Genomic DNA, 21,480 nt, shown 5'->3' on the forward strand with positions numbered 1-21,480 from the left:
CATTTATTTATGGGACGATTTTTGGAAGATCTCTTCTTCCCGCTGGCCTGCGAGCTCTACCCTCCGAGTTTCCCGGGCACCTAGAACAGCGCCTGGTATGCAGAAAGTGCTTAATGAAAGAGTAAATAGCTCCTGGGGAGCCACCTAAGGTTCTGAACAGAGGAGAAAGGCCAGTGGTGTCTGCCCCGGGAGGACACATTTGGGGTGGGGGCTGCGGCGGGCCCAGCCACAGAGGACATGGGGACTGGCAACGTGGGGGTCGTGGGGGAGGCTGTCCTCCTCCCCTGCAGCAGAACTCCCTCCCAGAGCTCTGGCTTCCTCCCGTGGTGGGGAGGGGGAGGGCCGGAGTCCCCCTCCAGGCACAGCCCACATTGCAATCTTCTAGAAGAGTCTACATGCCCCTCCTTACCTTCATTCCCCCCTATGCCACAGTGGTTTCCTTAAGGTGCCCTGGGACCCCGCACGTTGCCAAGCCCTGGGACATCCCTCCATCCTCCTGTACCTGTTGGCCCCTGATTCTGCCTCTCCCCCCTCCCCCCCCCCCCGTGCCACCCGGGCATGAGGAATGCAGCCAACAAACCCCAAATGAGGCGCTTTCTGCAAAAGCCCTGATCATCCCCTCCAGGTAGTGAAGGTCAAGGGACAAGGTCACAGCCAGGGGGAAGCAGGGGAATCCTGACAGTCGAATGGGCTCTTCCGTCCTAGATGGGGCCTCGAGGCCGAAAAGGAAATCCCTGCGCTCTGATGACAGCCTGCGCTCAGCTCCTGATGAGGGAGGGTGTTGGTGTCAGTCCCGGCAGTCCCCAGCGGTCAGACTGTGTTAGTGTTGGAGACGGGGTGAGGATCATATGGGGACTCTCTGAATTGTAACTACAGCTTTTCCATCAATTTTAGATGATTCAAAATAAAATGTTTGCTCTAAAACCACACCTCGCAGGGCCTCCTCCTTTGGCCTCCCAGGTCCTCCTGCTCCTGCCCTCACCCCCACAGTCTGTTGTCCCCACAGTGGCCACCAGAGGGTGCCCAGGAGCTCATGAGTCAAGTCCCACCCTCCTCTGCCCACAGCCCTCCAGGGCTCCCACCTGCCTGGGTCAAAGCCAATCCTCTGTGTGGTCCCCAAGACCCTGCAGGACCTTCCCGGTCTCCTTCCTGTCCTCCCCTCCTCCCTCTCTTCTCCTCTCCCATTCTGCTGCAGCCACACAGGTCTCCTGGCTGTTCCTCCAACATGCCAGGCCCGGTTCAGCCCCAGGACCTTTGCATGGGCTGTGCCGCCTGCCTGGAATGCTCATTCCCCAAATAGTCACTTCCTTCATGTCTCCTCAAACGTCACCTTCACAGCAAGTCTACCCTGATCTTTCTATTGAAGGTTGTAAAATACCTCTTTGACTGTTTCAGTCCTGTTCTTGCTGCTTTTCCACATTTCCCTCCCTGTGACACTGACCAGTCTTTAACCCCGGATACAGTTTCCTTCCTTATTATATCTCCTGTTTCTTGAATGTCTTCCTCTGCCAAAACACAAGCCCACAAGAGCAGGGATCTTCATTGGTCTGGTTCCCTGCTGAATCGCCAGGTCCCAAAAGGGCACCCGGCACACAGTAGGTGCTCATTAAAGCAAGTTCACTTCCTGGGCAGCCCCTCCTCCCAGCGGCGTCTCCCACTAACCTCAGCCCATTCCAAAGGGTGTCAGGCTCCTCCCTGAGCAAACACGGCTCGTCTGGCGCAAGGCCAGGCTGAGGAGGAAGAACAGGAACCCATCAGCGGACTTTCGCCAGAACTCAGGGCCACGCGGAAGCCCTGCGCCATAGAGGAAGGAATTTTATAAGATGCTGAGCCTGGAGTGTTGGTTTTTGGGGGTGGTGGTGGTCAGGGGCAGCCTCCAGACCTCCTGCTCTCCTATCTGCCTGAAATTCTGACTTTGCTGTGCAGCTGCGGGCAAATAGCTGTCCTTCTCTGAGCCTGAGTTCAACTTCTGTGTCTTAGGAAGGAAGATGGAACATGGCAACTAGCTTGGCATTCTGAGTTCTGGTTTGGGGTGGGACCGTTTACCCCAACCCCCGCTGACTGAGAATCGATTACCTACGCTCTCCTTTGCTGCTCTCAGCAGCCCTGGGTCCTGCTGACTCGAACTGTACCGATTTTACAGAGTGGGAAATTGAGGTTTTGATAGGCAAAGTGGCTGGCGGCCGGATCTATCTGACTCTGTGGGTTTTCTCTCCAAATCCCAGGCAGGGGGGATTCTCATAGTCAAACTATATCCCCTTCCAATGCCACAGACTCCAGATTTGGAGTCTCTCCACTCCCTGGGAGTGACCCCCAATTCCAGACCAGGTGTATACCCTGAGACTCACGTGCCTGTGCCTCCCTGGCCCCAGAGGGCCCTCTCTGTCCCAGACAAAGAGACTTGAAGTGCAATCAGACACCCGACTGGCCAGGAAGCTTTGTCTTGCGCTTTGGGGAGCAAATGACCCAGAAAAACCTCTTTCCTCTCCACCCTGTCCCCTCCGGGTTCTGGGCTTCCTTGGCCCTGGGGACCACCCAGCACCTTGCCCACAGGAGGCTCTGGCCATGCCCCGCCCCCCATCTTGCTTTTCTCCATTGGCAAGTTTTGCCCAGAGAAGGGATCGAGACAAGCGAGATAAGCCCGCCGGGGGGACCACTCCCTGGCCCCCTGCGGGTCCCAGCAGTGGGGGAGGCACGGGCCACAGCCTGGAAACTTGGGAGTCTCTTCGGGAGTTCCAGGAAGAGCTGCCTCACCTGCCGCCTGCCTACCCAGGCCTCCCCTTCTCGGTTTTGGGGGCTCAGAGGCCAGTCTGTGCCTCCTCTTCCTCCCTGGCACCACCTGGGGCAACAATGACCCTTTAAGTCTCTGGCTCCGGTGTCCTGGGCAGATTGCCAGGGGCCGTAACTGCCAGCCAGATAATCCCTTAGAAACTATGTCAAATGCCCAGGCAGGAGTGTCTGTCTCCTGCTTTCTGGGCAGTCGAGGGGAGATGATGGGGGTCCCAGGACCCCGTGGTCAGGGAGCTGGTGCTGCTCTGTGTAGAGCAGGATGGGGAGGGGGGGACTTACCTGTCTAGGAGGCAGGATGGCCTCTGGGCGGGCGGCGGCAGCCAGGGCTCGGGTGCCCGCCTGGCATGGGGGTAGGGAGGGGCCCTGAGGTTTGAGCTCTGTCCTCCCCACTTGGTTCCCCAACTTTTCCTCCCTTGTGGAGGCAGCGTTCTGTCCCGTGGCAGGTGGAACCAGCAGGACAAGGTGCACAACGCCAGAGAGAGACCAGCCGCTGGTTGGGTGTGTGGCTTTGTTGCAAGGTGCTCTCACGTGGGAGCCGCTGGCCTTAACCCCTGCTTGCCCACAGGCTAGGGACGCTGAGGGACGGACTGCCCTGTTCGTGCCACTGAGCGCCAGGCCCTGGCATCAGCCCGGGGACTGGACCATACAGGCGGGTCCTCGGGAAAACAAACAGCTCTCGGCTCCCCTTCTCACGGCCCTCCCGGAACCTGGGGCTGACAAGCCCTTCCAGCAGGCGTGCTATCCCACAGATTCCTACAGATTACTGGCTCCTTCCCGCCGGACAGATCTGAGTGCAAATTCTGCCCCTGCTTGGATTCCTGGATTCCTACCCTAGGAGTCTTCAACTGTTACCTTGCCGGGCAGCTATGGGCAAGTTGCTGCGTCTCCTCAGTTTTCGCAGCTGAAGAATGGCCAGAGCCCACCAGCCTCTGCTTCCTGAGACTGTTTCAGAAGTTGGATAAGTGAATGGGTGTCTGGAAAGTGCTTATAGAACCGTGCAGGGTACGAAGTAGGTCCACACCCTCTAGCCACTATCCATCCACAGGTCAGAAAGAAGAAGGTGCGGGTAAGTGTAAGACACACGTCGGATCTGGAAGTCTCGGCATGCAAAAAAAAAGAACATAAAATAACTCATTTTTTAATTTTGATTCCCACACCTAGAATGTTTTGGGTTAGGTGACATATATTGTTAAAATTAATCTTACCTGTTCACTTTTCACGCTTCCAAATGTGGTCACTAGGAAAATTTAAAATGACATTTAAAGTTTTAAATTTAAACGGGCTTGCATGGTCGTTCTATGGGACAACGGGGGAGCAGGGGCTTAACGCGTCCTATCCATCACGTTCTGTCGTCGTTGTATTGCATCTGTGTTCTTTTCAAAGTATTTATTAGCACCAAAACTGCTCTGTGTCTCATGCCTGTTTATCTGTCTTCTCTAGGATGTCGCCTCATTGAGGTTATGGATTTTTGTCTTGTTCATTCCCGTGGCCTGGAACAGTATCTGGTACACAGTAGGTGCTCAATAAATATTTGTGGCCTGAATGAACGGGTGGATGGATGGGTGGGTGGACTATGGGGAAGGGGATGGAAGGACCATGAGTCCTACCTGGGGCACCTGGTGCTAATGGTAACAGCTGCCAGGGGGCGCCAAAAACCAGGTAACCGGCCCCACCCAGGCAGCCTCAGTTTCCCAGCCTGCAAAATAGGAATCCAGGAGCAGGACCCAGTGAAAGAATGAAGTAGGAGGATCAGAAGCTGCGAGCCCCCCCCCCGCCTGCGACCCCACCGGGATCCCCGCCCCTCCTCTCCTTTCCCTGCTCGAACTTTCCTGCCTCCCACAATGCCAGTTTGGGGTTGTTTTTCCCAATAATGCACGCACTCAGAAGGGTCAAGTTCTCATGCAGGCTTGCTAAAATCAGCAGTGCCCTAGTCACCCCACCATTTCTCCCCTCCCAGAGGCACCCCCCTCTTTAGCGTCTTTTAACCGATTATTTTGACATGCACTTCCGCATGTCTAAATAAGACCAGTTTGGCCACTTTTTGGTTTTTTTTTTTTTTCAGTTTCAGTGTTGACTTCTCTCCAGGAGACATTCAGAATCAACCTGAAAGTTGATTTTTTTTAAAAATTTGGTTCCTTTTCATGACTTTATCATTGGACCAGCCACCCAGCCCTTCTCCAGTTGGAGTCAGTGGTTGTCAAAATCAGGCATGTGAACTGCCTGGAGTAGGGGTGGGGGGTGTTCCTTGAAACCCAGATTATAGGTCCCACCTATGGAGTGCTTCATACACGAAGTCTGGGGCTGCCTGAGAATCTGCATTTCTAAAACGCTCCTGGGGAAAGCTGCTGCGGCCAGTCCAAGGACCACGCTTTGAGACCCATCCCTCTAATCTTTCAAAAATGGATTTTAAAGGAGGGGCGCCGAGTTGGCTCAGTCAGGGGGAGCGTGCGACTCTCGATCTCGGGGTTGTGAGTTTGAGCCCCGTGTTGGGTGTAGCGATTACTTAAAAACAAAAATAAAATCTTAAAAAAGAAACAAAACAGATTCAAGATGATTCAGGAGATCTACCGTGGCATATGTCCAAAGGGCTCTTCCTGGAGGCTTTTTGTTATTGTTGGTAAATGATGGTAAAAATGCACACAACATAAAATTTAGCACTCTCACCATCTCTAAGTGCACAGCTCAGCGGCATGAAGCACACTCACACTGTCCTGCAGCCACTCCCACCCCCCGTCTCCAGAACATTCCATCTCCCCACACGGAGACTCTGTCCCCACAAAGCACGGGCCCCCCACCCCCTGCCCCAGCCCCAGCTCCCACTGTCTCCTCTTTGTGCAGACGGGACTCCTCTGGGGCCCTCCTGGGAGTGGGGTCCTGCAGGACGGGTCCTTCTGGGTCTGGCCACTCTTCCTGAGCCCAGTGTCCTCAGGGCCCCCCCACATCGTGGCAGGTGTCAGGGTCCCTTCCTTCCTGAGTCTGAATAACATTCCAGTGTGTGGATGGACCACATTTTGTTTCTTTTCATCCTTTGAATCCCTTAAGTCTTTGGACTCCACTCTGTGCTGGCTCCCTTCTGACCGGGTACAGCTAAGCTGGGGGTCCCTTTTGCCACATCCTGAGTGCTGTTCCCCATCCCTTCCCTGTTTTTTTTTTAAATTATTTATTTATTTATTTTTAAAAGATTTTATTTATTTATTTATTTGACAGATCACAAGTAGGCAGAGAGGCAGGCAGAGAGAGAGAGAGGAGGAAGAAGGTCTCTGCTGAGCAGAGAGCCCGATGCGGGACTCGATCCCGGGACCCTGGGATCATGACCTGAGCCCAAGGTAAAGGCTTTAGCCCACTGAGCTACCCAGGCGCCCCTTAAACCTATTTTTAAAATTTCTTTTCAGTGTACCGGAATTCATTGTTTATGTACCACACGCAGTGTTCCATGCAATACGTGCCCTCCATAATTCCTACCACCAGGCTCACCCAACCTCCCACCCCATTATCCCTTCCCTTTCTTGATTTGTCTCCTTATTTTGACGGGAAAACTTTTCAGAAACATCTTTCCAGCCTCTGGGTATGATTGTGACCTGTTCCATCTTCCTGATCCCCCATCATCCCACTGCCAAGCACCCCAGAGCCCAGTTTCCCACCTGCCTTGCCAGCACCCCAGACAATGGTGAGGGTCAGAGTCAGACAGACTTGGGTGAAAACATCCTAGGTCTATCCCTTACCATATGGAGAGCCAGATCCCTCCACTTGCCCCCTCCCAAGCTGATATCGTTAGTCATGAACAAAACTAATAATACCAACATTTACTACCCCCTGAATCATGACCTCAGAATTAGTAACTACCAAGCCATATCATTAGCAAATTCACCATTAAACTTTAACGATGATGTGAACACAATCATGCTTAACCCAGGACCTAAATACACGGACGCGCAGCATGATTCTTTGTGATTTCCAGCAAGTGACCTCAACGTTCTGAGATCCTGTTTTCTTTGTGTGTGAAACGGGAGTGATGATCGTCCCCATCTGGTGGATCCGTTCTATCAAATATTTATTTCCTTCTAGGTGTTATGTTCTATATTAGGCACTGGGAAAGTATTATTAGTAAAAAAAAAAAAAAAAGCAAACAGGGAATAGACCCCCGACTTCCGGAGAGACCGCTCACAGAAGCTTTCACATCCAGTCTGACATGTAATTACATTGTTACTTGCAACTTGCCCGTGTGTTACACATTGTGTTATGTATTACATATGAGGCTTGCACGTTATCTGTCAACATTATCTCTACGCTAATATCACACTTTTGTCCAGCAATGGTATTAATAAGCCTGGACCTGAACGTCAGGTACTTTATATACTGTGCTTGCCTGCTAGTACAAATCAAATTTATCTTGGCCTATTACATCACTTATTACGTCATTGTAAGGACTACTCATGACCTAGCACGTACCATACGTAAGTGTCATGGACGCTCTGACGGTAAGTAGTTGGTTAATTGTAGACGGTGCTTGGGTTTATGACGTGTGACAGTTCCAGCCACAGGATCAGACGACGCGCACGGCGCCGTCCTTCCACCCCCCGGGCGCGTGGGGGCGCTCGAGGCGCGGGGACGCACGCAGGGCCCCCGCCCGGCGCCCCCTCGCCCCCGCGCCAGCCCCGGCCGGCGGCGCGCGCGCGCTGCGCGCTGGCGCACGCTGGCCCCGCCCCCGGGCCCGCCCCCCGCTCCCCGGGCCCGGCCCCCTCCCTCCGCCCTCCAGCCGGCGGCGGTTGTTGTTCGGCGGCGGCGGCCGCAGCTCGGGTGCAGCCTCCGGCCGCCCGCCGTCCGGCCGGTCCGCGCGCGCGGCCATGGAGCTGGAGGTGCCGGACGAGGCGGAGAGCGCCGAGGCGGGGGCCGTGACCTCGGAGGCGGCCTGGGCCGCGGAGAGCGGGGCGGCGGCAGGTAACGGTGCCGGACCTCCCTCCTTCCCCGCGCCCCGAGTGGGCCCGCCCGGCCTCCCCCCGCCGCGGCCCAGTGGAGCCGCCCGAGCGCCGGAGGGGCGCCGGGACCCGCCGCGGGGAGGCCGGAACGTTCCACTCGGGGGCGCCCGCGGGGGGGGATGGGACTCCCCGCGCGGGGGGCTCGCGGGGGCGCCGCCCTTACCGGGGGTACCGGGGGCGCGTGCGGGGCCCGGAGCTGGGAGGCCGAGGGGCGAGCAGCCCCCCTTCGGAGGCGCGCGGGGTGGGGGGTGAGGCCACGCGGTGGGCCCGGGGCGCCTGGGGACGGCGTCCCACCCGGTCTTGTCGGCGGGGCCCTGCTCTCCGTGTGTGGGACGGTGGAGCACCCCCGTTCTGGGGAGGGGCCATGCTTCCGAGGTGGGCATGGCAGGGGAGGTGATACCGTCCCAGGTGTGCCCCCCCTTCCTAGATAGACTGCTGGGGCCGCCCGCTGGCTGGGGTCAGCTCCTGGGATCACCCCTGTGGGCACGTCTTCTGGGTGGTGAAGGGCAGAAGCTGCCAGGGTGGGGTCGGGGGGGGGTGTCTCTGAGCCCATCTGGGCCAGCCTCCTGACTATCTCATCTGTCTCCGTGGGAGTCACCGGACCCGGTTTCTAGTGCACTGGCCATTCATTGCCTTTCTGGGCCTCAGTTTACCTCCTTATGACAGGAGGGGGCTGAGGACATGACATCTGGGGGTGCCTTCAGAGTCAGGGCTCTCTGCAGGCAGGTGGGGGAGAAAGAGGCGCCCCTCCCCAGCCTTCTCCCTGGACACTGGAGGGCGACTGTTGGCATGTGGGGGCCCTGATCCTCCCTCACCCTCCAGAACAGCAGGTGTGTGGGGCCAGGTGGCCTGGCCCAACCCCGTGGGCTCTTGGCGAGCCTGCCATACCCTGGGCAGAGCCGGGCTGCTGCCCGGAGGAATGGCCCCTTCTCCTCTGAGCTTCCTTCTGGGTCACATTCTCCAGCTTCCAGACAGAAGTTTCCGGATCTGCAGGATGGGCTGCTCTCCTCAGGCAGCCCTCGCTAGCGGAGGCCCTGCAGACACCCACACGGGCATCCGTCCTCCTTCTCCCCCAGGCCTCCTGAAGCTTCCTTGGCAGGCGGGATATGCTGTGCGCCTGGGGGTGGGGGGGGGTTGGGCAAAATATCTGGAGAGAGAGTGCCAGGGCTAGCGAGCTTCCCCCCTGGGCTCTGCAAGCCTCCTGCCACTTCTGTCCCTGCTGCCATCTGGAAGTGCTCCATGGGTGACCCGCTTCCTTCGGCCATCCGGTTGCCTCGCCCTTGTTCTTGGCCGGGTACTCGTGCCCCGGCCTCGCTAGCCTTAGACATGGTTCGGGGACCCGGACACACTCCGTTTCATCAGACCCCTGACCTCCACCATCAGCCCTCTAACCAGGGCTGGTCAGAGACAAAACAGCCCAAGACTCAGGGACGACGAGGAAGCCACAGAGCAAACATTTGTTTTGTTAAGGGCTCAGATGGGGGCAGATAAGGTCCCAGGCACCCGGGGTTGCTGGGTCTAAGCACCGGGTGTGAGCACGCGACCTGGAAGGTAAGAGTCCAGCCCCAGCGGCCTGTCACCGAGATCCACAGAAGTCTGACTCCCCCAGCAAATCATTTATTTCACTCAGTTTAAAATTAAGAGCTGCTGCTCCCTTTCCAAACTCATTTCTCTGATGTCAATCCTAAGTGTGGGTGATAACTGTCCAGGCTTTTCCTCCTGCTCATAGAAATGTAGAAATCCATAAACACGTCTGCTGCTTCTTCGCCAAGATGGTTCCATGCCCCACTAGGGGTTCTCCGCCTTGGCATTATTGGTGTTTTGGGCTGGAAAATTCTTTGTGTTGGAGGCAGTGTCCTGGGCCCCGGAGGGGACTGAACGGCATCTCTGGCCCCGCCCATTCAGTGCCAGGAGCACCGCCCCTGAGTTGTGATGACCGTAAATGTCCCCAGACCTCTCCAGCGTCCCCTGGAGACATGGCCACCCTAGGTGACAACTGTTGACCTCACTCTGTGTTATCGCATAACTTGGCTGGCTTTTTATCCGCAGGAATCTGAATTTCCCACCCCGGCTGTTGGTATCAGTTACTTTCTTCAGAGGGAGAGAATATGGGGCCACGGTTAAGAGGGGGAGAAGCCCAGTCAAACTGCCTGGCTTCCACTCAGTTGCTGTGTGACCTTGAAGGGCAAATGCCTTGACTTTTCGGAGCCTCAGTAGCCCCGTCTGTAAAATGGAGTGATGTGTGTGCCTGCTTGGGGCTGGCCGTGAGCCTCGCCTGCGTTAGCGTGAGGCAGCGTGTGAGAGTGCTTGGGGAACCTTTGGGACAGCCTGTTACTGGTTCAGCCAGCCTCCTGCTGAGGACCATTCTGGCTGCTTCTGGAGTCCACCTTTTCCTGTAAACATCCTTGAACTTGGCCCCTAACTGTGGCGCTTGAACTCCTGGCAGTTGAAGTCTCTGCTTGGGAGTGGCTGGGCTGTGGCGAGCAGCTTGAAAATTGTTCTCTGATGCCCACCGGCTTTCCAGAAACGTCTGGCAGGGGCCGAGAGAGACCCTTGCCCCAGTGTTGCCAACTCCAAATGTTACCAGCCTCCTTGGTTTTGGCCAATCTGATGGAGGTGAAATGATATCTTGGTGTTTAGAATCTGGTTATGTAAATGCCCCGCTCCTTGCTCCCAAGGCCGGGTTCAGAGAGGGCTGGATGGGGTCCTCTGCTGGCTTTTGGGGGCTTGGATGCATTCACAGGGTCAGCTCTTGGGACCTGTGATCTGCCTGGGGGTTTTGGCCTGAGCCGAGGTGTGGTTTTCTGAGCCATTTCTCTTCTGTTCTTCCTGCTTCCACGATATCACAGAACAGTGGGCTTCACTCCCAGCAGCCCCCCCCGCCCCCTCCCACATCTAATCTTGTGGCAGATTATGCCGGTTTTGTCTTCAGAATGGACCCAGAGTCTGCCTACTTCTTCCTTCTTCTCTGCCCCACCTGGTCTAGTCCCGTCATCCATTGCTGGCCTGGTATCCCGTCTTTTCCATGCTCCCAGCAGCTCATTCCAGAAAATTGACTTAGGTCCCACTCTCCTCTGCCAGTAGCCCTCCAAGACACCCACCTTCCTGGGGTAAAAACCCAAGTCCTCCACGAGGCCCGTGAGGCCCTGCATGACCTCTCTCTCTCCCCCTTGCCCACCCTGCTCCAGCCGCACGGGCCCCTTCGCTGTCCCTCCGACACACCAGGCCTGGTCCAGCCCCAGGGCCTTTGCACATGTGCCCTCATTCTTCATACCTATGTTGTTTGCTCCCTTAGTTCTTTGTCCAGTTTCTGCTCAACTATTTCCTTCCTAGTGACGCCTCCCCCAACACTGGTGGGAGGACTGAGGGAGAGAAAGGAAGACGGCGCATCCTGCGCAAAGGTCTGGCACGCTTGAGAAGCATCAGGGGCCCCCGGGGCTGGGTGGGGCCTGTCAGGGGAGGCCTCTTCTGTAGTTGTGGGCCAGTGGTCTCTCACCCCCTTGTTGCCCATCAGCTGTGTCCTTTGGAGGCGGAAATCTCCCAGCTGGAATTCTGTCCTGGGTACTGCTTGGTGGAGGGATACTTTGGACCTCTGATGGTTCAGTCCCTTCTGTGGAGAGGCCTTGGAGCTCAGCCACCCAGTTCTCATCCCAGGTGCGCCCTTTGCTAGCCAGGGGGACACGCTGCCTCAGTGTCTCCACCTGTGAGATGGGTGTGATGAGCATGGACAGACCTGTAAGCTCCGAAGTGCCCCTGGCAGCTAGCCAGCTCCATGTGGGCACGGGGAGCCTCCCTCCTCGTCCAGATGCGTGAGCTCCAGGAGGCCACATGTGGGCCGCTGCTTCCGCACAGATCCTGGCACCGCCGAGGGTCTGCTGTCAGACTCCGTTTGCACGAGGACATGTGGGTGCCTCTTCCTTCGTCCTCGGACAGTGCTCATTCAGCACTGATCGGGCACCTGCTGGGGGCCAGCGGGCCTCTAGGTGCGGTGAGCCAGGTGGCTCCCTCGTGGCTCTCGTGGAGAACAAGTAGACAGACAGGATCAGGGTCAGCAGCCTGGCCGCTGGGGCCAAGGCCCATCTAGCCCCAGTTTTTTCATCAATAAAATTTTATTCACGGGGTGCCTGGGTGGTTCAGTGGGTTAAGCCTCTGCCTTGGGCTCAGGTCATGATCTCAGGGTCCTGGGATCGAGCCCTGCGTTGGGCTCCCTGCTCAGCGGGGAGCCAGCCTGCTTCTCCCTCCCTCTCTGCCTGCCTCTCTGCCTACTTGTGATCTTTCTCTCTGTCAAATAAATAAATAAAATCTTTAAAAAATTTTTTTATTCACACACAGCCACACCCACAGACTCACAAACTTGTCTGTGAGGACTTTTGCTTATGGACCTTATGGCTGGCAGAGTCAGAAATACTCATGGTCTCATGCTTTACACGAAATGTTTGCCTTCGCCTGGATGAGAGTGTGCTGGTCAGTGGCGAGCACGTAGCAGGGAAAGAAACCGGTGTCGTGGTGTTGCCAGGGGGAAGTGACCTTGGGAGGAAAGTAGCCACGGGTCCAGTGTTCTAGGTAGAGGATTTGCCTGTGCAAAGGCCCTGAGGTAGGAACGAGTTTGATTCATTTGATCCATGGAAACAAAGTCTGTGTTTTGGGGGCCCTGAAACAGACAGGGCCAGTCACGGGAGGCTGTGGCAGGTGGGTGGTGTGGCCCAGCACTCTGGCCAGTTGATGGGGAAGAAGTGTCCCGGGGCAGGCAGGTGAGTTGTGCTGAGTCAGGCTGGGGGCCTGGATGGAGGCTGGGGGGGTGGGTTGAGGGAGTTGAGGGAGCTGAGGAACCCAGGAGGGATTGACCTGTGCCCTGGAGCTGGTGAGGGGGACGATGGGGAGGGCCCGGGAAGGAGCGTGTTCCAGTGGACTCATGCTGATGTGGGAGGGGCAGGCAGGGTCTTGACCTCAGTCTTGACCCAGGGCTGACCCTGCCATCGCCTTGGATGCTGTGCCTCTGAGCAAATGAACTCCCTGCTCCCCGTCTCAGCCCATCTCAAGGTGGAGGATGGCGGGGTCTCAAGGATTCCGGGGACAGGAACAGGGGAGGCCCACAGCCCTGGGGTCGTGCTCACTGGATGACAGCTACGTGATGGCGACATTTATAGCGGGGGAGGCCCAGGCCCCTGGGGGTCTTGGGCTCCCAGGTCTTCCTGCTCGCACCACTGACTACTGTGACTGAGCCACGTGTCACCCCTTGTGACGGGGCTGGTGGAGACCCCGCTGGGGATCGTCTGCTGCCACCAGCTGGGCTGTGGGGCCAGAAGCAGCAGGCTGCCCACGTGTGGGGATTACTGCCATGGGGGATTAGCCATGGGGCCCTGCCCCCACTCCTCCACCAGGCCACCCTGGAGAGCTTGGGGTCCAGCCCAAGGGGCCCCATGTGCTTAAGGCAGTGTGCCAGCATTTGGGGGACCTAGTTGCTGGCTTCGGTTGGAAAAAGGAACTCCTGACATTTGTCACAGTTGTTTTCTGTCTCGTGCATGCACCACACACGTGTTTCTTGGCCTTTATTCTGGTTGCCTGGGGTTGCCGCTGAAGGTTTAAGAAGTGGGGTGTGGTTCGGACATTCGTGTGCGAAGGACACCCCGAGGTGGGCTTGGGCTGGTCCCCTTCTCATTGCTGGATAATTCACATCCCAGAGTTCCCCTTCTTTTTTGGGAACTGGATAGTCGTATCTTTCCCGTATTTAACCGGGCTCTTTAGTCTTTTTCTTATTGATTCGTGGAAGCTCTTTACATATTGTGAAAGGCTTTTGTTTTTGTTTTTCACTTATGACACAGCGTGAGCAGTCTTCTCTTCCAACGGCGATGGATGTATTCGTGTGGTCAAATTTATCCGTCTCTCCTTTTATGGTGTCTCAGTTTGGTGTCACGGATGGAGAAGGGTTCCCTGTTCTGAGGTTATAATTTTTCTAGTACTTTTGTAGTTTCACTTTTAAAAAAAAAATGGCCTTTAAAGTCTTGCTATATTTGGACTTTGTCCTCACACAAGATGTTAAGAGAGTTTACTGTTCCACGTTTTTCCAGGTGGCTTAGGGTTGTCCCAACTCTGCTTTCTGGATAATCTGCTTTCCTCCCTGATTTGAGATGCCCCCTTATCACACACCAGCTGCACGTGGCTGGTCTATTTCTGGACTTTCTGTTCTGTCCCACTCAGCCGCCTGGTTCTTGCAGCAGGCAAGTCTGTAACTACAAGTAATAACATGTTTCCTTTGAGAAAGCAACAATCAGACCTGCGGTCAGGAGGAAGGGAAGGTTTCTATCTCGCCCCCTCTGTGTCTAGGAGCAGAGAACCGTCATTCCAGGTGGTTTTCAGGGTTCATACCTACCTTTTCTTTTTTAACATCTCATTTTCAAAAATGTCAAGGCCGTAGAAAAAGATGCAGTCATACGGCAGCACGAGGCCCTTAGATTCACCAGCTGCTGACGCTTCACGGCGTCATGTTATCTTTTTACTGAGAGCATGTTATCGTGCGTGCGTGTGTGCGTGAGCGTGAGTGAGAGAGATGCCGCGGGTCATCAGCTGCGGACGTGAGGCCCCCCCTGTCCTCACACATCCGTGTAGCCAGGTCCCGTCCTTCTGGCGGTTCTGTCCTTTGAAGTGGCCCTGAACACGGGGTTCGCGGATGCTGAAGCAGGGCTCCTGCGGGAACCCGGGGTTAGGTCCCCGGGAACCTCTGGTCGTGACATTTTCAACATGGAACCTTGTGTCGTGGGTGTTTGTGTGTGTGTGTGTGTGTTTCTGTTTAGTAAACTGCGCATTGTTGATTCACTGGCGCTGAGCTCGTGGCCGGCAGAAGCTTGTCTAAGGCACGTCGCGCACGGTCTTCTGGGCGACCACTGCAGCGCTGGGCTTTAAACAGCAAAAATCCACCAGCAGAAAGCGCAAAAAGTTATTTATTTATTTGTTTTTAAGATTTAAAAAAAAAAAAATTTTTTTTTTTGTTTGACAGAGATCACAAGTAGGCAGAGAGGCGGCGGGGGGGGGGGGGGAAGCAGGCTCCCTGCTGAGCAGAGAGCCCCATGCGGGGCTTGATCCCAGGACCCCGAGATCATGACCTGAGCTGAAGCCAGAGGCTTAACCCGCTGAGCCACCCAGGCGCCCCCAAAGCACAAAAATTTAAAACGCGTCCCTTAGTAGGCCGTGGAGAGGGCCCGTGTGTGTAGTACAGGAGGTGAAACCTGGAGGCAGAGTGACCTCGGCCAGACACCCAGGTGTGAGGTGACAGAATTTTCACTCCCCTGCGTGTGTCTACGGGGGACCGTGCAAGGCTCACAAGTATCGATTTGGGGTGGCACGTGGCCGGTGGGTGAATTTGCGGGTGCGGGATCTGTGAAGAAGGAGCAGCTCTGTATCCTGCCAGCAAGGGTATCCTCTTCGCTGAGTGTGAGGGTCGAGTTTAAGAAGTTTAGCCCTGGGGCACCTGGGTGGGCTAAGCCTCTGCCTTCGGCTCAGGTCATGATCTCAGGGTCTTAGGATTGAGCCCCACGTCGGGCTCTCTGCTCAGTAGGGAGCCTGCCTCTCCCTCTCCCTCTGCCTGCTTCTCCCCTTGCTTGTGTTCTGTCTCTGTGTGTCAAATAAATGAATAGAATCTTCTTTAAAAAAAAAAAAAAAGAAGAAGAAGGTTAGCTCTGATCCGGTCCACGGTCCACGGGCAGGATTCACATTTTATCGGTTAATCCCAAATCGTCCTGTTCCCTTGCTAGGATTCAGTCCAGGATCACCCTCCAACATGCGGGCCGCTGGTCTCCCAGGACCCTGATTAGATGAAACATCCTCCCAGGCTGCTGTGCGGTCCCTGGCCCTGGCCCCACACCCTGAGCCCTTCTGCCCGAGCCCTCGGGAGCGAGCCTCGGCCCTGCTCCCACTCCCTTCAGCGCTGGCCCTCCGCCTGCCCCTTCGGGAAGCCCCCTGATGCCCTCAAGCTTCAGGCCCTGGACTGTGGTGGGAGGCCTGCGCCTGGCACAGATGTGTGTGTAACTGTGTTTGTGGCAAGGGTGGTCAAAGTTCTGGAATCTTCATTCCCTTTTTCTTGAATGCTGTGGCTTTGGAAAACTGTCCACTGGCCTAAGTGCCGAGCGAGTTCTGGATTAATGGCCACCCCTCCCCCCATCCTTTGCAAGGCTTCCTGTTTGCTCCTCTGGAAACGCACTTGCTTTGTGCAGCGAGACTGGGGTGGGGAGCAGGACAGATCTCAGTACAGGGGAAGAAGGGTGGGCTGCTGGTCAGGACTCTGCCCCCCCGAGACTGCCCCCTGCCTCCAGCCTCGGCACCCCTAGGTCCCCTCCAGCCACACCAGATCCTTTCTTTGCTGTTCCTTAAAACCATCCCACCTGTTCCCACAGGACCTCTGCCCGTGCTCTCTCCCCCTTAGAAGGCGCTCGCCCTGCCCTTCCCCCACCGGCCGACGTGTGCTCAGGGTCCGTCCATGTGGTAGTGCGTGTGGGTGCCTCGGTCCCCTTATGGCCGAGTGGCGTTCAGTAACACGGATGGCACGTGTTTTGTGTATCCATTCATCTGCTGATGGACACCGGGTTGTTTCCATGTTTTGTCTATTGCGGATAGTGTGGCCACGAATGTGCGTGGGCAGGTTTTTGTGTGGACGGATGTTGTCGTGGACGTGCTGGGTCATGTGGAAACTCTAAGTTTAACCGTTTCAAGAACCGCCAGACTTTTCTGCGGTGGCCACCCCGCTTTCCATTCCCACCAGCCGCGCGTGAGGGCTCTGACCCCCTACGTCCTGGACACTGCGTGCTCCTCTGTGTTTGACTCTAGCTGTCCTGGAGGGTGTCAAGTGCTCTCACTCCGGTTTTGATCTGTGTTTCCCTGACGATCAGTGATGTGGAGCTCCTCCTGGGCTTGTTGGCTGTTCGTACATCTGTGGAGACGTGTCTGTTCAGACCCTTTGCTCATTTTTCATTTGGGCCATTTTTCTTCTCATTGAATTGTAAGTGTTCTTTATGTATTCTAGATACTTTTCCCTTCCCAGATCTCTGCCTTGCAAATATTCTGTCCTATGCTGTAGGTTGTCTCTTCGCTTCCTCGGTGGTGTCCTTTGAAGTGCAAACATTTTTTTAAAATATATTTTATTTAGGGGCACCTGGGTGGCTCAGTGGGTTAAGCCTCTGCCTTTGGCTCAGGTCATGATCCCAGGGTCCTGGAATCGAGCCTCACATCGGGCTCTCTGCTCAGCGGGGAGCCTGCTTCCTCCTCTCTCTCTGCCTGCCTCTCTGCCTACTTGTGATCTCTGTCTGTCAAATAAATAAATAAAATCTTTAAAATATATATACATATATATTTTATTCAGTTATTTTTATTTTTTATTATTATTTTTTAATAGGGTACCATTTAGTAGGTTGGTATTTTTTTTTAAATATATTTTTTAAAGATCTCACTTATTTATTTGACAGAGAGTGAGATCACAAGTAGGCAGAAAGACAGGGAGAGGGGGAAGCAGGCTCCCCGCCGAGCAGAGATCCCAATGTGGGGCTCGATCCCAGATCCCTGGGATCATGACCTGAGCCAAAGGCAGAGGCCTTAACCCACCGAGCCACCCAGGCGTCCCTATTTAGTTATTTTTAAAGCAGGCTCCATGCCCAAAGTGGGGCTTGAATTCATGACCCTGAGATCAAGAGTCACGGCTCCACCCACTGAGCCGGCCAGGCGCCCCAAAGTACGAACGTTTCGAATTTTGAGGAAGTCTGGCTATTTTCCATCGGTGGCTCGTGCTTCACTTGTCACGTGCAAGAAACCACGGCCCGGCCCGCGCCCCAGAGACTTCGCCCTTTTCTCTCCTGAGAGCTTCAGGGCTGCGTCTGTCGCCCCGGTTTAGATTCTGCTGGGTTCTGAGCCACTTCTGCATGTGGGTCCGGCTTCATCCTCTGTGCGGGGGACTCCAGCTGTGCCCGCGCCGCTGGCTCAGGCGGTCCTTTCCCTGGGGGTGTGGTCTCGGCATCCCCGCCAAAATCCGCGGACTGTGACGTGCGCGCTGACTTCTGGGTTCTCACGGACGTGTTCGGGACCAGTTCCTGACGTCTCTGTCTGGCTTTACGGCGGGACCCACCATCTCAGTGACTGCGGCTTCGCGGTCGGTTTTAAAACAGGGAAACGTGAGGGGCGCCCCGGGGGGCTCAGTCGGTTCTGTGTCTGACTCGGTTTCGGCTTGGCTTGGCTCTCGGCCCCCGTCGGCTTAGCTCACAGCCACCGTGTTCTTTTAAACCCCGTATAATATTCCACCGTGCACGGGCTGGTCACTCATTCTGCTTGCCCGTCAGCTCGTTATCGCGCACTTACTGTCTGCCCGGCCTGGAGGGAAGCCCGTCGCCCGTGGAGCCCAGAAGGAGCACAGAAAGAGGCCGCTACTGGGTGGGCGAGGGTCCCTACCCCATCCCGGTCTCCTGAGCCATGCGGGTGGCACGGATACTCATTCAGGAACCGGATCGAACCCCAGCCCCGGCCTGGCCTCCAGTCGGAGCACCAGCCAAGGTGGATCCCAGGCTTGCCTCCAGGAAACCCCCAGTCTGGGAAGGGCTGGAGACAGACCCTCGTCGTAACCAGCCACACGTGGGTCCTTGCGGTGACAATGGTGGCAAGGCCTGTCCCATCCCTGTCCTCATCTCTCCTTACTCTGCTCCAAGCCCGTGTGCCTCTGTACTGATTCCCCAACTCTGCAGGCATGGTCCTGCCCCAGGGCCTTTGCACTGGCTCTTCCTTCTGCCTGGGAGGTTCTGCTGGCTCTAGTATGGAGGGTCTTTCCTCATCTCCTTCCCTCCGTGTGCTTGGGGCTCAGGCGGGAGCCTGATTGTCCAGAATCACGTTCATCCAGTCCCACTGTTTCCTGGATAAGCTCAGGCCAGTGACCGGTCTGTCCTCTCGGATCCCCGGCTTCCGCTTCCGTTAAATGTAGGCAGCCATGGTGCCAACCTCACATGACTGTAGGAAGGCTTTGATGAACCACAGGGGCACCAGACTGGGCTGACCTCTTTGTTAGCATGTCCACGTCCCTACTACTTCCTAGCTGGCTGCTGGAGCCGGTGGGAGCATCCCATTTGGTGGCTCAGTGCTCAGGGACACAAAGCAGGCTGTGCCCAGAGGCGCCTGCTCCCCCATTTGCCTCCTGAGCCAAGCCCTTAGTGCCCTGGGCCCCAGACCCTGTCGTGACTCCCGGCGTCAGCACCGGGGAGAAGGGAGCAGGTGCTGGTGGCCGGGCACCATGCTGGGCACAGGCCTCCCCGAGCTGTAGCGGGGAAGCAAGTCGTGACTCCTGCCTCAGGAGGCGCCTGGCCTCTAAGAGAGCAGCCACTGCAGGACCAAAGGAATAAAGAGAAGACTTGAACTGACCAGGGGTAAGAATTACCATGGGGATGGAGACTGGCTTAGGGAGCCAGCTTCAGCCAGGCGTGCGGGGAGGGTCTGTCTGAGGAGGACACTTTTGATCCGGACCTGAATACTGAGATGGGGAAGAGCACCCCAACCAGAGAAGTGTGTGCAAAGGCCCTGGGGCAGGGCTGTGCCTGGTGCATGTGAGAAACAGTGAGGAAGCCGTGTGGCAGGAGCGCAGTAAGGGGAGGAAAGGTGGAGGGGAGGGCAAGGAGGCCTTCGTGTAGCCATCCCCCAACCCACTGTCCTCATCTGTACTCAGGGGCCATGGGGAAACCCCAAGTTTATCAGGTAGTAATTGCCCTGAAACAAATTACCCCCAAACACAGTGGCTTTAGACACATTTAGTATCTCACGGCATCTGTGTGTCTGGAAGCTGGGGGTGGCTGAGCTGGGGGGCTCCGGTGCGGGGTCTCCGATCACGGCGTCTGTGTGTCGGAGCCAGGGGTGGCCGAGCTGGGGGGCTCCGGCACGGGGTCTCCGATCAGGTTGCAGACAAGCCTCCTGCCTCATCTGAAGGCTCGACCGGGGCTGGAGGAGCCGCTCCTGAGCTGCTCCCTCGTGTGGCAGGTGGCAGGTGGCCTCGGTTTCCCAGGCTACTTCCCTGTCCTCAGAGCAGGGTGCCCGCTTGTCCCCTGGTGAGCAGTCCGAGAACAAGGGGACGCGGCAGTGCCTGACCTGTGTTGGGACTCACACGCTCTCGCTTCTGCCATACCCTGTTGGTGACGCCCACGGCTGCTGCAGAAGCACGTGGATGCCAGGGGCCCGGGCCCACCGGAGCCCGTCCTGGAGGTACAGCTCCCCGCGGGCGGCTCGCTTGGCTTCAGAGCCTCCCTCTCTCAGCTGCAGAGTGGGGCCGGCGTGGCCCTCTCCCCGCAGGCACGAGCCGGAGCTCGAGTTGAGCTGTCAGTGCATGCCTGACGCAGAGGGACCCTCGAGGTGCAGGGGCTCCTGTGGTAATCCGGAGCCCAGCGGGCACCGGGGGCCTGGTTCTAGCCTGGCTTGTGTCCACATCCTGGCCCTGCCCCACCCAGCCTCCGTGTAAAACAGATCTGGCCCCCTAGGATTCTGGAAGCCTAGACCCACCCCGCTGGGGAGGCTGGCCCACACTGGGAAGTTATTGCCAGGTCGGAAGAACGCCCAGGTCCCCACCGTCCGCCTAGAGTCTGCCCAGCAGACACCTGCACAGGTGACGAGACCCAGGCCGAGGGGCTTCGATCTGAGCAGCCCTGGCTTGCCTCACTGGCTCCTGGCATTTTAGAATTCAAGTGCAGTGTTGCAGCCCAGCCCTGGCTTCCGGGGAGTAAAAATATATCTGGGAAGAAAACTGGGCCAAGAAACCTCACACGTTGGTCCTGAGACAGCGCGTGCTCTTCTGTTGGGCACCTGCTGGGGGCGGGGCTCGCGCCCGGGGCGCTCCTGCCCTCAGTGCTCAGATCTGCTCGTCCATAGGCCCTGCGTCCGGTGGAGGTCTGCGGTGGCACGTCCAGCATTGGCCACCCGGTGTCCCCTTGAGGAGCCCTGCCCTATGCCTCGCAGGGTGCCGCTGGCCTCGGGGATGGGTGGGGACCCAGGCCTCAGGCTCCTAACCTGCAGGGCCCTGCCTGGGGACTTGACAGGGGACAGGCAGGCGCCCTCCTGGGAGGACACAGCACGGACAGGTTGGGGGGACGGTCCTCAGGCCCCCAGGCGCAGCCAGACTTGAAGCTCACCACGCATCTTGGGTCAGGGCTCACAAGCTTTCTGCAAAGGGCCGGACGGTCTGGCTTCTAAGGGTTTGGTTCTGTCGTCCTTGTGCAGAAGCTGCTGTAGATATTCCTGCGTGAGTGGGCGTGGCCGCGTGTCAATAAAACTTTATTTATAAAACAAATGGTGGGGGACGCCTGGGTGGCTCAGTGGGATAAGCCTCTGCCTTCGGCTCAGGTCATGATCTCAGGGTCCTGGGATCGAGCCCCGCATCAGGCTCTCTGCTCAGCAGGGAGCCTGCTTCCCTTCCTCTCTCTCTCTGCCTGCCTCTCTGCCTACTTGTGATCTCTGTCTGTCAAATAAATAAATAAAAATCTTTAAAAAAAAAATGGTGGGTTTGGTCTGCAGGGCACAGTTTGCTGGCCTGAGTTATCTTAACAAATATCCCTCCCACTCTCTCTCTCAGGTAAATCTGAGCCTGGGTGGCTCAGTCAGTTAAGTGTCTGCCTTGGGCTCAGGTCCTGCTCGCAGCTCCTGGGATTAAGTCCCTACAGCATCCTCTGCCCCTCCCCTTGCTCATGCTCTCTCGCTCTTACTCTCTGTAAAT

The 21,480-nt window shown here is 56.7% G+C and overlaps 3 protein-coding genes across 8 annotated transcripts in view; 1 reads left to right on the plus strand and 2 right to left on the minus strand.

Moving 5' to 3' along the window:
* The window catches only part of TJP3 (tight junction protein 3), a 32,185-nt gene extending 28,919 nt beyond the window's left edge, over positions 1-3,266 (minus strand). For 2 of the 4 annotated variants that reach the window (XM_080807748.1, XM_080807747.1), the window contains exon 1: positions 3,070-3,202. The gene's annotated coding sequence lies outside the window, so the exon portion shown is untranslated. Of the gene's footprint in view, positions 1-1,662; positions 1,731-3,069 lie in introns of those variants that run through there. The other 2 variants (XM_080807745.1, XM_080807746.1) reach the window with 2 other exon arrangements.
* Positions 1-21,480, minus strand: part of FSD1 (fibronectin type III and SPRY domain containing 1) — a gene marked incomplete at both ends in the record, with an annotated part of 516,986 nt that overhangs the window by 397,902 nt on the left and 97,604 nt on the right. The gene's annotated exons all lie outside the window — the stretch shown is intronic.
* Positions 7,547-21,480, plus strand: part of PIP5K1C (phosphatidylinositol-4-phosphate 5-kinase type 1 gamma) — a 50,368-nt gene continuing 36,434 nt past the window's right edge. For 2 of the 3 annotated variants that reach the window (XM_080807812.1, XM_080807815.1), the window contains exon 1: positions 7,552-7,728. In XM_080807812.1, coding sequence (XP_080663938.1) covers positions 7,635-7,728 — 94 coding nt within the window. In that variant the 5' untranslated portion in view covers positions 7,552-7,634. Of the gene's footprint in view, positions 7,729-21,480 lie in introns of all 3 variants that reach the window. The other variant, XM_080807813.1, reaches the window with a different exon arrangement.

The sequence above is a fragment of the Martes martes genome (assembly GCF_963455335.1).
Source record: "Martes martes genome assembly, chromosome: 1".
In the NCBI taxonomy this organism is placed as follows: Eukaryota; Metazoa; Chordata; class Mammalia; order Carnivora; family Mustelidae; genus Martes; species Martes martes.